Consider the following 15733-nt stretch of genomic DNA (forward strand, 5'->3'; position numbering starts at 1 on the left):
GATGACTATTAAAATAGGGTTACAAGGAGTATCTCTTATGAGCGCAGGGACTATTGCAAGTGATTACAGGAAAAAGCAATAATGTCTGCCTTTGTTATGAGAGTAGTTTACAAATTAGCAGGAAATGCCACTGTGCCAGTATATGCGGTAGGGGACGGGGCACTAGAGAATTCGGGGCACAAATCATATTTTGCAAGTGGAGAAAGAAGATGGCAGTACCTCGCCTTATCAGTAGTCCTCCTTAATAACAAGGGTGAGTGCCAGAGTCTCATCCTCAGAAAAGGAAGATTAAGCCAGAGTGCCTTATCACTCTGCCATGAGAGACTCAGGGTGTCAGAATTAAGTCCTGCAGGGTCACAGCGTGAGACGAGGATAATGTGCAGAGACAGCTCTGGCATCAATATTCCAAAAAGCAACTGGATAATTGCTTCATATCACATCTAACACACTACGAGAAAGAATGTCAGAGTCCTCGCTCCTCAGATACCGGGGGTGGCAGCACCGCAATTGTCATCCTGGCCTGGCTGGGTCTGTGCATGCTCATGTGTCCCTCTCGCCGCCGCTCGAGTGCCCCCTTGCAGACATGGCACTCAGACTCATAGATTTATCCCCGAGGCGGGGCACAAGGGTTGCTTCTGAACTACAGAGATTGAAGTGCACCGATTTAATATTTGCATCTTACTGGTAAAAGCTCGAATCCATTTGACAAAGGCTGATGAGAAAGGGATGCTTCGCAAAAAGAACCTAGGCTTGGAAGCATCCTTTGGATTTTTTTCAGCTCTTCTGTTACATCTTTTTTATACTTTATTCCGGAGATTTTGAATAATGAAGACAATTGCGACAATAGCTCTAAAGAAAGAATGTTTTCAGCTTTGCCATGGGAAAAGATAAATAAAACTTAAGGGAATTGGGGACTTTTTGTTTTGTTCATGCTCTCCCTTTCCTATTTTTTTGGGAGGGGATCACACTACCTATAGAACTCATTACTGGGAGCTTCAGCAAGAGCTGGACCTAGGAAGGTAAAACAAGGGAAGACAGACAATCTTTCCTGACTATGAGCATTAAATTAGCATCTCTGAGCTAGTCTGAGAAGTCAGAAGAAAACATGATCAAACAGTCTGGGTGGTAGAGATTTTCCTGTTTTCAGACTAAGGGCCAACTTTGCCTCTGTATTTTTCAATATCATCAGAAACATGCAACTCTTGAAATGCTCATCTCTGGTCTGAAATAGACAATAGCTGGCTGTAAAAAACACAAAAAAACTTTAATCCATATCTACAAATCTGGACTCTCAATAATAATGGTGATTATTTATTGAGCAGTCACTACATATCAAGAGTTGAAATGCTTTACGTATATTAACACACATTATGTAATTTAATTCTCAGTCACTCTCTGTGGTCTTACTTCATCCCCATTTTACAGATGAGAATGCCAAAGCATTGAGGTTTCCCTCCCTGGGAAAATAGCTACTAAGTAGCAATCAGGATTTAAACTTCCTAAGCCAGACTAGGGAGACCTTAAAATTGCCCAGGATGGTAGTGTGCCCACTATGACTCTATGAGTCAATTGACAATCAACTGACCAAAAATTCTGTCCTTTCTATTATTCATCAACTGTTTTCTAACTCACAGCTGGTCTAAAAGTGCTGCAGCAAAACCACTTTGGTCTAGATTAGCAATTCATGTTATCATTTAAAAAAGCCAAAAGAGAGGGAGGAGGGGAAAGTAAGGTTACTCAGTGCCTACAGACAAATAGAAGCTTAATTTCCTGTCATACAGATAATTAGGCACCAAATAGGTCCCTAAGGTAATTAAAAACATAATAAACCTAATGAAACAAGGGCTGCATCCTGGTTAAAGAGGAAAAAATAAAAGTCATAAATCACTAGTAAATGATGAACTTCCACAACGGGTAGACTGTGCTTGTTTTAACAAAAACCTACTGGCCTTCCTCCAAATCAGGGGTTGAGCTCCAGATCAGCTACGAACGGTCCAGCATCCCTGAGGTCAGAGACCCACCTGTTATTTCCCACATGTGGGACAGGGGCCAGCGGCAGTGCCTGGAAGGTCAGAAGCCTGAGAGCTGCTCAGGTGCCCGGCATCCTGGCGCTGCACTGGTCTCCACGGGCATAGACGCAGCGCCTCTGCGGCACCCGGACCATTTGGGAGAGCATGGGGGAAGGTGGGGGGCCCAGGAGAGACCCCGGGTGCACACCATCACTTCTGGATGTGCTAGCCATGCCATGCCCTCAGCTGGGACGATATTTCTTTCTGCCTGAGGCCTGGTGAAAATACACCACCAAGGTTATGCTTAAGACCTTTTAGGGACTAACTTGATCACCTAGACCACCAATCCTCTGCTATCTTGATGGCCTAAATTGAGAAATAAGACACATATTTTAATAACCAATTTCATGACTTAAATTGCACATCAGAAACTCATGTTGAGTACCCTGGAAAATGAGGACTCAAATGATATCAAGACAGTGAATAGAAAACATTAGAAGAGAAATGGCCAACCCTATTGCTTAGTGAGATTTGGAGTTGGGTGTACAGAAGGAGCCCCGGATAGGAAGTCAGAAGGCCACGGTTTGAACTACATTTGTGCCCCTCGTTGCCGTGCAACTGTAAGCAAGATACCTAACATCTCTGGGCCTCTGTTTTCTAAAACTTTAAGATGGAGCTAAGTATTCCTGCCTCATGGTTTTCTGTGAATATTAAACAAGTTAAAGCCTGTGGAAATGACTAGCAAGTTTCATAGCATGTAGAGAATTCTCAATAAAGTAAGTTGCAGGTGAATCTGAAGCAATGCCAGAGGTAACAATATTAATACAATGGCCATGGGTCTGGGACGGAGAAATCTGTTCCATTTCTTCACCAGGATCAAAAATGGAAATTTCATGACCTGATTCCTATTTGAGATGGGTGGCTATTTGTGGGTTTTCTACTGTGTTCTATACTTGAGCTACTACCAGATTGTTTGAATTATCATTTTTCAGTATATTTTAGTATCTATAAGTCTTCCCTCATTACTCTTGTAGAATTTTCCTAGCTAAACTTGTTGGTTTAGTTTTCCATGTGCACTCTAGGAATACCATTTTTAGGTTAAAAAAAAAATGCATGCAGGCATTTTAATCAACGTAAATAAATTCATATCAAATTTATTTCTTATCTAAAGAAAATTAACTCACGCATGAAGTTAAACCTTGCTACTCAAGAACACTGCATCTTCTTCCATTGGTTCAAGCCCTTTTGTACACTTAGGAGATGTTTTAAAAATTTAATAGAATGATAATTTCTTCACAATATTGTGCTGGTTTAAAAATAAAAGAGAGACACTGCATCACCACGAGGTTTCCTGCAGTTGAGAAAAAGAGCCCACAAGCACACGGGTGCAGGCGGAGGCAGCTGGGGCACAGGGCTTGGGGGAAACAGGAGGGCTTTGGGGGCACAAGCAGGGCACAGACAGCACATGCTGCCCCCATCGTGGGACCTGAAACCAGCCTGTGACGGGCTGCCCTCTCTACGGGCATCTCAACATCACTATGTGTATCCAATGAGCAAAATCCATCTTGGGAAGTCTGATGCCAACAGCACTTCTGGTAAAGAAATCCACAGAAATTGTTCCTCTTTTCAGTTGAGTGACAAGATGGTAAATTCATTCTCAGACAGGGCAAGACAGCCAGGGAGAGAGCTGGCATTCGAGGGAAAATAAAATACTGTGCCAGGAAAATCAGGGTGAGGAAGAAAGTGGAAGCAGACACCAAAGGCAATACCCTCGTGTTTTCCAACAGCCAGCCTCGTGGCTCCTGGGTGCTGCCAGGGAACCGTGGGGAGGGGAGGAACAGGAGGGTGGCAACCACGCTCAGGATGGGTGCCACGCAAGCAAGCGGGTCAAGAAGAACCATGTCTGATGCGATTCAAGCAACTAGCAGCTGAATGGGAATATGAACAAAACATTCAACCATTCAAATCTGTCACCCATTCAGATCCTCCACGTCTTTATCTGCTTATAAGCTTTTCTTAAAATAGTAACTGTATTTTTCTTCAGCCTCATCCTACCTATAACATCAGTAAAGCCACTGGTTGGAAACTGGACTTTACTTTGTTCTAAAACACATGAAAGTTAAAGCATAATTATTTTAAGTTATTCCAAACTGTCTCTAATACCATGAGTGGTGAGCAGGCAAAATTTTGGCAAAATCAACTCTAGAATTTGCTTTCTTTTTATTACCCCAATTTATTACACAATAGACCAGAGGTTCTCAAGCTTTACCTTGAGTAAGAATAATCTGTTGGACATTTTAAAAATACACATCTACCTGATTTCCATCCCACAGAATGCTGATTTAGAAGGATCCCCAGTAAGATTCGGGAGACTGAATTTTTAGCAAGTATCTGAAGTTGCATCCGGACAGTGAGACAAACACTTTACAGGATAAACTCTTTGGAGTGGTTTGAAAGAAGCTTTAGGATAATACCCTGACTTGTAAAATTTGATTGGTTGTTTAAAAACCAGAGCAGCTGAGGGAGTATCTTCCATGAGGTTGGAGAAAGATGATTGCAACATGCCAGAAGCATGAAGGCTGTAGACAGAGACCCCTGTGGGCTCAGGAGTCTGATATGGGAGAGTAGGGTCTTTTTGTCTCTACTTGGGGGCCATGGGGGATGAAGTGGAAGATCACAAGACCCATGGGTTTCTGGTCCCCTGCATGAACCTTAGCCACTCTGCAGAAAAGGGGTCAGAGCTGCTTCTCCTATTTCTCTCCACTTTGTGAGGATGCTAAGAGTCTTGATCTAAGTGGAGACTAGAGAAACAGGAGCTTCGTTACTTAATCTGCCCATTAGAGATACTTCCCATCCATTCTAGACTATGTACATTTCTTCACATAGTCTTTTGTCCCACGGGCTTCTGAGGCAGGAAGCCATGTGGGTAACAGAAGGAAAGGGGACCCAGGACTCCTCCGACTGCATAGGGCTGCAGGGGGTGGGGGTGGCTCCTTGAAGACAAAGAAGAGCCTTGAATTAAGGATGAGGATCAGGAATAGAAGGCGCTGGTGCCTTCCTGTGCTTGGAATGAATACACACATTTAGAGAGGTTTTCTGAAAATGATTGAGATGAACTGGTGACTAGACTACACTTATTTTTCTTTCCTCTTCCCCTCTCTAAGAAATGGCATCTTTGCTTTCACATTCCATCAGCTCAGCCCCTGCAGCTTCTAAGGTGAATTTCCTAAGATTGCAGGGGAAGTCAGGCAAAAGGTGAGATGACTTTCAGCAGTCAGAACTCCAGAAGATATGTGCTACTAGGTAACCAACATCTCTCAACCTTGACAGAACCTGATTACAATAGTTTAGTACTAACCACAGTGGCAGAATGGATCTTCCACCTGAGGATGTAAAGAGGTGAAGAGATGTGAACTGCAGTTTGCAAACCTTGACGATGTCTGGGGGTCTGCAGAACCTGTCTTCTCTCCCCACCCTCCTCCATAGTGCAGCAAAATACAATGGCTATTATCTAAACAGAAAGGAAGTGGATGCTTCAGCTGACAGTATGTCACTTTGCTCCAAAAGACACAAGAAAAGTAGGATTCTAGCAGGCCGACTGAGCAGTGCAGATAGGCTTTGAAAATCCTGTAATGCCACCGTTAGATACAGATCCTCTTTGATTTACCTGATAAGCCCATTACAAATTGGAAGTGTTATAATTTGAAAATGCATTTAATACACCTAAACTAGGTGGTGCTAGTGATGAGGAACCCGCTAGTCAATGCAAGAGACATAAGTGACATTGGTTCGATCTCTGGGTCAGGAAGATCCCCTGGAAGAGGGACGGCTACCCACTCCAGTATTCCTGCCTGGAGAATCCCATGGATTGAGGAGCCTGGCAGGCTATAGTCCACAGGGTCACAAGGAGTTGACATGACTGAAATGACTTAGCTCGCACGCACTCACCAGATATCATAGCTCGGTCCAACCTACCTTAAACATGATCACTTACATTAGCTTAGTGGGGCACAATCATCTAACACATAGCTTATTATATTATATACTGTCGAAAATCTCATGTAAATTATTACTGTACTGAATGTGGAGAACAGAACGGTTATCTGGATACAGAATGGTTGTCAGTGTATGGATGGTAGACCCTCGTGATTCTACAGCTGATGGGAGCCAAGACTTGTGGTCTCTACCCAGCATCATGAGAATCCTCAAACACTGCTAACCCAGGGAAAGATCAAAATTCAGAACTCAAAGCCCAGTTTCTACTGCACACATATTTTTTCATATCACAAGATTTTAAGCAGGCTGGCTACCAATCGGCCCATCTCAAGTCCCACAGACACTATGCGGCATGTGGGTTACAGGATCACAGGTGAGGAAGTGTGGGAGACACATTCCCAGCCTCCCGTTCTTCCAGAAAAAGGTGATGTGTTATCGTTGCAGCCATGGAGGTAATAAAAGGTGGCTAGCTTAGGAGTATAATTTGGACACTGCATTGATAACAATAATTTATAAGAGGGTGTTATAAGGAAGGATACCTAGAAGATGGAGTTTATACAATCACAGACTGTGGCCCAAGGAAATATGGGACGTATCATTCAATGAGAAGGCGGCAGGAGGGGCAGGCTGGAGACAGGTGAGAAATTAAAAGCACTGCTCTTAGCACATCAAGTTGGAGATGCCCATGAAATACCTATGTGGAAACGAGCCAGAAGCTGTGGCTACTTGGCTCTCAACCTGTGGGAGGCCAGGGCTGTAGACATAAAGTTGAGATCATGAGTGTACAGATGTACGGACTGAAAGCCAGGGGGCTAGACAAGGGGATCCAGGAGGGAGGAACCTGCTCTAAGCTTCTCGACACGCCATTTAAGCAAGTGGTGGATGATGCAGAGCTGAGAGGAGAGTGAAAAGGAGCAAGTGAGGGAGTGCGTGGTGAGTCATCAAGCTGCCGGTCTTGCCCCAGGCTCAGCCATGCGGCCCTGCTTTGTGAAGTGGGCGAGGGACCTCTCTCTCCTGCTTTTCCAGCAGCTCCCTGATAGGCTCAGTCTCCCAGGAGCACCAGAGGGAAGGCGCAAGGCAGGTGGTGGTTAGAAGGGGTTTGGGGTTTCCTTTCCCTTCAGCTTCACGCTAATCTCCATTGCTCATCCTAGCAGAGACAACGCTTTTTCTCAGCAGCAGTTTATTTCATCAGACTTCACAGACCAAGGCTCATAGCCCCTTGCCCAGCAACTCCAGCACCACTATCCAGCGTGCCCACCTCGGAGGGCAGGGTCTCAGCTCTACCCACTCTGCCTTCCTCTTGGCTTCTAACTTAGACTCCTTACAACCTCACCCCTCAAGGTAGTGGCTGTTTCCTGCAGTCACTACCTTCATAACACCTTGGAGATTGCCCTTCATGCACTTCAGTGACCTCATTAACATTCTTTATATTTGCTGTTATTGTTGCTCAGACACTAAGTCTTGTCCAACTCTTTGCCACCCCATGGACTGCAGCACGCCAGGCTTCCCTGTCCTTCACTATTCTCCTGGAGTTCACTCAGATTCATGTCCACTGACTGTGATGCTATCTAACCATAATTCTACATACACCTTTCAGTTCCCTAGTTCATATTCCTTCTTTCAAGTTCTATTTATTAAAATAACTGAAGGATGTGCTGTCACAGAAGTCTAGAAAAGAGGACTCTTTCAACAAAGGAGGTTAAATAAGAAAGGTCCACACAATGGACCACCCATTAGGTTTAACCAGAAAGTTCTGATGACAGTGATATGATGTCCGGGTACCCAGGGCGGAGTGGGAGCCCGGTGGAGATGATGGAACGGGGTTGGGCTGAAAAGACCTTCTGGAGTTTGAGTTTATAAGAAGACTTCTAAGATGGAGCTTATAAAATGACTCCAGCGATTTTGGCCTGCAGAAATGGCAGATGGGTGTGTCATTTACAAAAAGATGGATGAATTTGGAGGCTTGATGGAGTTAGCTGGGTAGAGAAGAGTCTGGGAGAACTGAGACACCAGGGAACCCCAGAGAGGACCAGCATAGCTAGTTCTCTCAGGATTTTTGCCGCTGGTGGTGGGAGTGGTTTGTTTTTTAAGATCAGAGCTGCTATGTTACGAGAGAAGACTAGTGCAGGCAGGTACCCCAGGGTGGCGGGGTATGACAGCGACATTCTTGAGTACAGGGTGAGAAGAGCTGGAGTCTGGATCACCAGGGAAAGATCGGCTTCTCAGAGAACTGGGACACTGCTCTCGGTTGTCCAAGAGAGGAGGCACAAGCTGTGAATTCAGATGCTAGAGGTTGGGGCATTTGGTGATAAGAAAAGCAGATGATTATTATTATTTTTTAATCTCAAAAAACAAACAAACCTCTGATCTATTTTCATGATAATAAAACCCCAGAGAGCCCTCAAACAACCTACATTGCAAAATGACCATTGTCACCCATGGCATTACCAGAAATGCACTTTTGACTTCCAGGGATGACAAATATCAATATTTAAGGGTGTGCAAGTGATACAAATTATCTTCTTGGTATGGAGAAGAAAGATATAGGACTCACATTCTGGAAGTGATGTGAGTACCCATAATTACCACCATAAATTTGCTGAGTACTAAAAATAATTCTGTATTTTCCTGTAGGATTTGCAAGCTAATAATAAGCAATTTCCAGCTGTGTGCTGTGACAGCAAAAAAGAGGGTCTAACATCCTTATAATTATATTTTCCATATCCGTATTCACATTAGAAAATACTGATTAAGATCCATCTGCTTAAACTATTTTTCTGTTGTTATAATCTCTATGATAGGTGACTTTTATGAAATCTATCTGACTACATTGGATACATTAGACTTCAAAAGGAGGATTATCAAATATTTCACCTTTCAGCTTTTTAAACGCACATGTATACTTGTGAATCAAAAGGACTAATATCAGTGAGAATTGAGATTTTTCTTCAGAGCAGATTCTACACACAAGTCTCAAGGGCTCCCCTTAATTTGACATCTAAAACTGCAACAAACAGCAGGTTTTACCCAACCAAGTGTTTGGCCTAGCTCACTTTATTCTGCTTGACAAGATGAGTATGACTGTCTCTGAACCACTAAATTGAAGATCTTTTCCTTGGCTCTGTTTTCTCAAACTTCAAATGTTCTTCTGGGCACGTGACATGTCACCACCCAAAGAAAGGAGATAACTCTTTAAATCACTGGATTCACTGCTATTTCTTGGAGGGATTCTGGAAAGGAAGCTACTGTTCAGGGCAGCTGGGTGGGTCTAGCTTGCGTCCCATGACTGGTTTCAAAGCCCACAGCTCTGGTTTAGGCAGGCCAGATGAGGCTGCTGACTTGCCCGTGGGTCCCCCAAGGAAACCCTGAGGAAGCAAGGAAGGCAAACGTCTGCCCCCTCAATTGAATGTGAAAAGTTATCTTAAAAATATAAAGGAGAAGAGTTTAACTAAACCACAGACATAGAAAACAAACTTACGGTTACCGAAGGGGAAAGTGAGAAGGAGGGGCGAATTAGGAGTATGAGATTAACAGATACATCCTACTACACATAAAATAGATAAAAAACAGGACCTACTGCATAGGACAGGGGACTCTACTCAATATTTTATAATAACCTATAAGGGAAAATAATCTGCTCCAAAGTTGAATGTAGAAAGTTCTCTCAAAAATTTAAAATATTGGATTAACAGATACACACTACCATAAATGAAACAGACAACAAGGACCTACTGTATCGCACAGGGCACTCAACTCAGTATTTTATAATAACCTATGAGGGAAGAGGAGCTGAAGTGCACCGCTGAAACGATCACATTGTAAACCAACTAGACTTCAATTCAAAAAGGTCCTTAGCCTAAAAAAACCCAAATATATATAATGCGTGACTTTAATCAACAATACACTAAATTTTCCTACAATTTAAGAGGAGAGCAACAATTCAGATTGAAAACAATCAGCATTACATCTGTCCGTCTATCAACTGTGGTACTATATGCCAGATGTCTCATCGCCAGGAATAAGACTGGTATTAGTTTTTCTTCCCTGGTAACTCAGCTGGTAAAGAATCTGCCTGCAATGCAGGAGACTCCAATTTGATTCCTGGGTCAGGAAGATCCCCTGGAGAAGGACTAGGCTACCCACTCCAGTATTCTTGGGCATGCCTGGTGGCTCAGAGGGTAAATAATGTGCCCACAGTGCAGAAGACCTGGGTTCAGTCCCTGGGTTGGGAAGATCTCTTGAAGAAGGGAATGGCTACCCACTCCAGTTTTCTGGCCTGGAGAATTCCAAGGACTGTATAGTCCATGGGATCACAAAGAGGTGGACATGACTGAGTGACTTTCACTTTGACTTTTCTACTTTCTCTTGCAGCTCTTTGAAGTTCTGTTTTCCATTTTTACTTTTCATTGAAGTATAAAGTGTATACTGAAAGGTGCCTATTCATACATATACAGCTCAATGAATTTCTGAAACCGAACATACCTGTGTAACCAGCACAGATCAAGAAAAAGACAACACCCTAGAAGGCCCTTGAGCTTCCTTTCCAGTCACTATCCTCCTAAAGATAATCTTCATCTCAACATCTAAGGCACAGATTCATTTTCCTGTTGTACTATATGTAAATGAATCTCCCTGTGTGTAGTCTTTGGCGTTTTCAGTTTATTGTGGTTTTTTAACTGACTGGAAGTCACTATAATTTATTGAACTCCTGGTTAACCATGTGCCAGGCACTATGCAAAGCCCTTTTACTGCATCATTATCATGTTCTATCCCCACCATCACCTCACAATTAGGCAATAATATTAATATCATCTCCTTTAAGCAGTGAAGAAGTTTCAAGCTCAGGGATATTAATATTATTCAGTCACCCAGCAGTAAATGTTAGAACCAGGATTCATGCTTTGCTTCTCTGGCTTCTAAGTACTGGCCTTTCCCATGGAGGCCTTCACAAACATACAAAAGACCAAATGTACCGGAATTTGGATCTGAGTGCTCAGGAAACACTGTCATTGACTCTTCTATCTTATTTATTTAACTGTAAGTGGAAGCAGTTGGATATGAATCTAGAATTTGGGAGAGAGATTTGAGTTGAAGATCTACATTTTGGAGTTATCAGCAAATAAATGATGAGGAAGTCAGGGACTTAATGAAATCACTAAAGGAGAGATGGCTGGATGGTATCACTGACTCAATGGGCATGGGTTTGGGTAGACTCTGGGAACTGGTGATGGACAGGGAGGCCTGGCATGCTGCGATTCATGGGGTCACAAAGAGTCGGACACGACTGAGCGACTGAACTGAACTGAACTGATGCACCCACCGAGCATGCTAACTCAGACCTTATGTGTTAATATCAACAGTTGGTACTTCCCTGGCAATGTACCTTGTGATCAGTGACACACGAGGTCATAGCATGTGGTTCAAGCATCTTCACTTCCATTCATTGAAAGTAAGACACACTTGCCTGAAGATACAGTCACCCAAGGCAGAACCTGGTGCCCATCGCTTTGCTCATCAAGGAGTTGTTAATATCTAAGAGTAGCAGATATACCTGTGCATATAATGTGAACTTATATCCAGCGATAATTTAAATGTTATGTATATTAAATGCAGGATGGTCCATAATGAATAATTAAAAGTAAACAATAAAATGGATAATAGTGAGGCATCCTATGAGATTCTAAACAGCCATGAGGGAAAAAGAATTAGGGAAACTTAATATATTGTTATGGGAAGATATTACAGAAAAGTATTTCAGGGGATACGTATTTATGAATACGAGTGTATGTTTGTGTAAGTGGACATCTGGAAGGAAACATGTGTATATATAAGCACGCACACAGACAAAAGAGGAAGCAAGTTGTTGAAAAGGATGTACAACAAGATACTACAAACGGTTTTTCTTTCACTATGGAAAACAGTATGGAAATTCCTATAAAAGACTAGGAATAAAACTGCCATATGACCCAGCAACCCACTGCTGGGCATATACCCTGAGAAAACCATAATTCAACAAGTACCCAACGTTCATTGCAGCACTATTTACAATAACAGGACATGGAAGCAACCCAGATGTCCACTGATAGATGAATGGCTAAAGAAGTGTGTGTGTGTGTGTGTATAGTAGAATATTTCTCAATGATATAAAGGAACAAATTTGAATCAGTCAAAATGAGGTGGATGAACTTAGAGTCTCTTGTACAGAGTAAAATCAAAAAGAGAAAAACAAATATCATATGTTAACACATATATGTGGAATCTGGAAAAATGGTACTGATGAACCTATTTACAGGGCAGGAATAGAGACTCAGACGTAGAGGACAGCCTTGTGAACACAGAAATGGGAAGGAGAGAGTGGGATGAACGGAAAGAGGAGTGCTGACACATATTCACCACCATGTGTAAACTAGCTAGCTAGTGGGAAGCTGTGTGTTTATTTTTTTGGAAGCTGCTATTTAACACAGGGAGCCCAGTCTGGTGCTCTGCGATGACCTAAAGGGATGGGATGGGGGTAGGCGGGAGGGAGGTTCCAGAGGGAGGGAATATATGCATTCTTATTTGAGTGTTGTACGACAGAAACCAACATGACACTGTAAAGCAATTCTCCTCCCATTTAAAAAAAATAAGAACATAAAAACCCAAACAGTTCTTTTCCCCATGGGGGCCCAGTGTGCAATGGCTGCAAACAGCAGCCTCCTTGGTAGTGTATGCAACCTGTTGCCTGTACAGGTAGCCCTAAGGGACCTTGGAGACAACTCTTCCTAGTGGGCATTCATGACTGGCCTGCTGTTTCTCAATCTAGACTCCAGACAGGTATGCGTGGTGCCTTTGGAAAGCCCCAGGGCACAGTGGCCAGGGTCCACATTGGCCAGGTCATAATGTCCATCCGCACCAAGCTGCAGAACAAGGAGCATGTGATTGAAGCCCTCCGCCGGGCCAAGTTCAAGTTCCCTGGCCGTCAGAAGATCCACATCTCCAAGAAGTGGGGATTTACCAAGTTCAATGCGGATGAATTTGAGAACATGGTGGCAGAAAAGCGACTCATCCCGGACGGCTGTGGGGTCAAATACATCCCTAATCGTGGTCCCCTGGACAAATGGCGGGCCCTGCACTCATGAGCATCAGCTCTGTTCCCTCCTTAATCACGCTCACCAATAAATGCTATTTCCTGTCAAAAAAAAAAAAAAAACCCAAACAGTTGTTTTTCTAACCACTGATACCAAATAAAAGTTGATCAGGGAATTTGTATTGGCAAAATATTTAGTAATATAAAATTATTAATGCATTTCATCTATGATCATAGCATTACAGTGTTTTGAAAGCATCTTTTAGGAGTATATACACAAAATTTTGGATGAAATCATATGATGTGTGGGATTTGCTTGAAAATAATCAAACGTGAGACAGGATTTCTGGGCAGAGATAGATAAAGAGTGGGTGTATGTTGATCCTTGTATAGTTGGCGATGGCTGCCTTGGGTGGTCTATACTATTTTCCCTACTTTTATATACATTTGAAATATTCTTTTAAAAAAGTTTAAAAAAAGAAAGAGTGATGTTTCTGTGCAGGGGTGAGGGGGTCAGAAGAGTCAGGTGTTTTCAATGTTCTTTTGCTTGATTGTATTTTTGTGCTTTTTCTCCATAAGAATATATTTTGCATTTATAATACAATATACTAAATAAAAGATGAAGAAAATCGTTGAGAAGGCACATTTTGAAACCTAGACTCACTTTACTTATATACAAAATGTACAGTGTTTCCCTTCAAAAATCAAATTCAGAATACTCCTGAAATCACATCTGCCAACCACTATGCATTAAAAAATTTAAGCTGATCAATTTTCTTCCAAAATACCACCTCTTTCACTGTTATCAGAGTTACTGCAAGGTGGTAAGGAACTCTATTCAAAAGGTAACTTGGGAAAGTTCTTACTGGTGAATAAATTGAGGGAAAATAAACGTTTTCCTGGAGAACTAGAATTGCGAAAAACTCAAAGGGGTATTTGAGGGTACATCTACCCATTGTTCCTGATTCAGCTCTGAGTTTTTCTTTTCCACTCCACTCTGTGGAGATTCAGATAATCCTTATCCAAAGGTCAGTATTTCTGTGTTCTGCAGCATATGTGACCTAACCTTTGAGAAGAAAAAAATATCCATTTTGTATAGAAAACAGGGTTAGTCAGTCGAGTAGAACACTGTAATTTTGGACCACCGAAAAATGTCTTTCTTAATACGGACAGACAGACTTTGGCCTTTGCAATCAAAAATGAAAGGACAAAGGGAAAATTTGCATCTGAGAAATGAAGAGTGAGAAAATTTCCTCATTACTGTCCTGAAACTCAAACTGTGGACTGTGATTCTCCATCAGGAGCTGTCAGAATGACTGGGGGAAGTATGACTGCAGAAGGGCAAAAGGAGAGAGTTTTGGGGTGATGGAATCCTTTGGAATTCAGCTTGAAGGGGTAGTTACATTAATCTACCCCTGTGTCAAAAATCATGTAATCATGCACCAAAAAACAAGAAAAAAGCATATTTCAGTGCATGCAAATTAAAAAAAAAAAAAGACAATTTAAAGCTCCAAAACATTCTAAACTTCAAGGTTGTTAGATGTCTGGCGAGTGATCACAATTTTGTAAATGGGTCTCAATGAGTGGATGGATGAAACTGAATGAACAAATTATTTTAAAAGTATAAATTATTGAAATGCATGTTGTTAAAATAAAAAAAACTAAAAAGATAAAACCAACTTACATTCTGAGAAGATGCAGTGGGTGTTTTGAGGGAGGAGATTGTCAGGACGGGAAGAGGATCCACAGGTCTTTGGGAGGCTGAGACAGTCTATCTTTGTTCTGGGAGTTAGTCCCACAGATAATGCTGGCTTGTGAAAATTCATCTAGCTGTACACTTAGGATCTGTGATCTTTTCTCAGTGTATGTGAGGCTTCCAAAAAATGCTTTAAAAAATCCCCCCTAAAAAACTATCTTAAACCCATATTACAAATGTCTTTCACAATTCAGTTGTAGGGCAAAATTACCTCTCCTGATGAACCAGTATGCTTTCTTTCTGCCTCTTCACACCAGCTAATGAGAATTAAGTAATCCATCATTTCTTGCCTTGGTTGTCACAGGATCTGGGGAAGATCACCTGCTTAACTCTAGGACTTATTTGGCTGGTATATTTTTACCTCCCTCCATGTATGACTTCTAATTTTCTAGTTCTGTTTTAAAGATGTTGTTATATATACCTGCTCCTTGTATTATAAGCCAGGTCCAAATGCCTTTTGAAAGTAGATCACATATAACTCATAACCTCAAAATAAGAAAGTCGATTCTTATTTAAGAGTTTCACAAGCAGAGCTTGAAAGAAGAAGAAGAAAAAAACCAAAAAACAAAAAAACTCTTTTAAAATGAAATGCAACTGATTTCTTGTTCCCCATTGCAGCACGTTCTTTACTGGCCAATGAGGGAGAGCAGATAATGTATCTTTTCTAGATGAATATAGGAAATGGTAAAATGAACTCTAAGCTTATATCCAAGGAAGTTGAAAAACATGTTCTAGGTGCTTAAGTATGAAGAGAGAGAAAGTTAAATTAAAACCCATCGATAGGAGAGGAACAATTCAGACCTTCGAATGTGGAGCTTAGTGAAAATAACAGCTGAGTCTAATTTCATGCATCAGCTTTGTTAAATTAGAAGAAAATGGAGTGATGAACAAAAGAATCTAAAACAA

The 15733-nt window shown here is 41.9% G+C and overlaps 2 protein-coding genes and 1 non-coding gene across 5 annotated transcripts in view; 2 read left to right on the top strand and 1 right to left on the bottom strand.

The window, feature by feature from the left end:
* The window catches only part of MACROD2 (mono-ADP ribosylhydrolase 2), a 2136932-nt gene that overhangs the window by 490960 nt on the left and 1630239 nt on the right, over positions 1–15733 (bottom strand). The window lies entirely within an intron of this gene.
* On the top strand, positions 12630–12762 carry LOC122449042. The gene has a single exon (XR_006271860.1). It is a non-coding gene; the product is annotated as a small nucleolar RNA SNORA70 (small nucleolar RNA).
* On the top strand, positions 12698–13194 carry LOC122447821 (60S ribosomal protein L10-like). The gene has a single exon (XM_043478452.1). It carries the CDS (start codon positions 12713–12715, stop codon positions 13121–13123), a length of 411 nt encoding a protein of 136 aa, XP_043334387.1. The 5' UTR covers positions 12698–12712; the 3' UTR covers positions 13124–13194.

The sequence above is a fragment of the Cervus canadensis genome, chromosome 10 (assembly GCF_019320065.1).
Source record: "Cervus canadensis isolate Bull #8, Minnesota chromosome 10, ASM1932006v1, whole genome shotgun sequence".
Classification (NCBI taxonomy): Eukaryota; Metazoa; Chordata; class Mammalia; order Artiodactyla; family Cervidae; genus Cervus; species Cervus canadensis.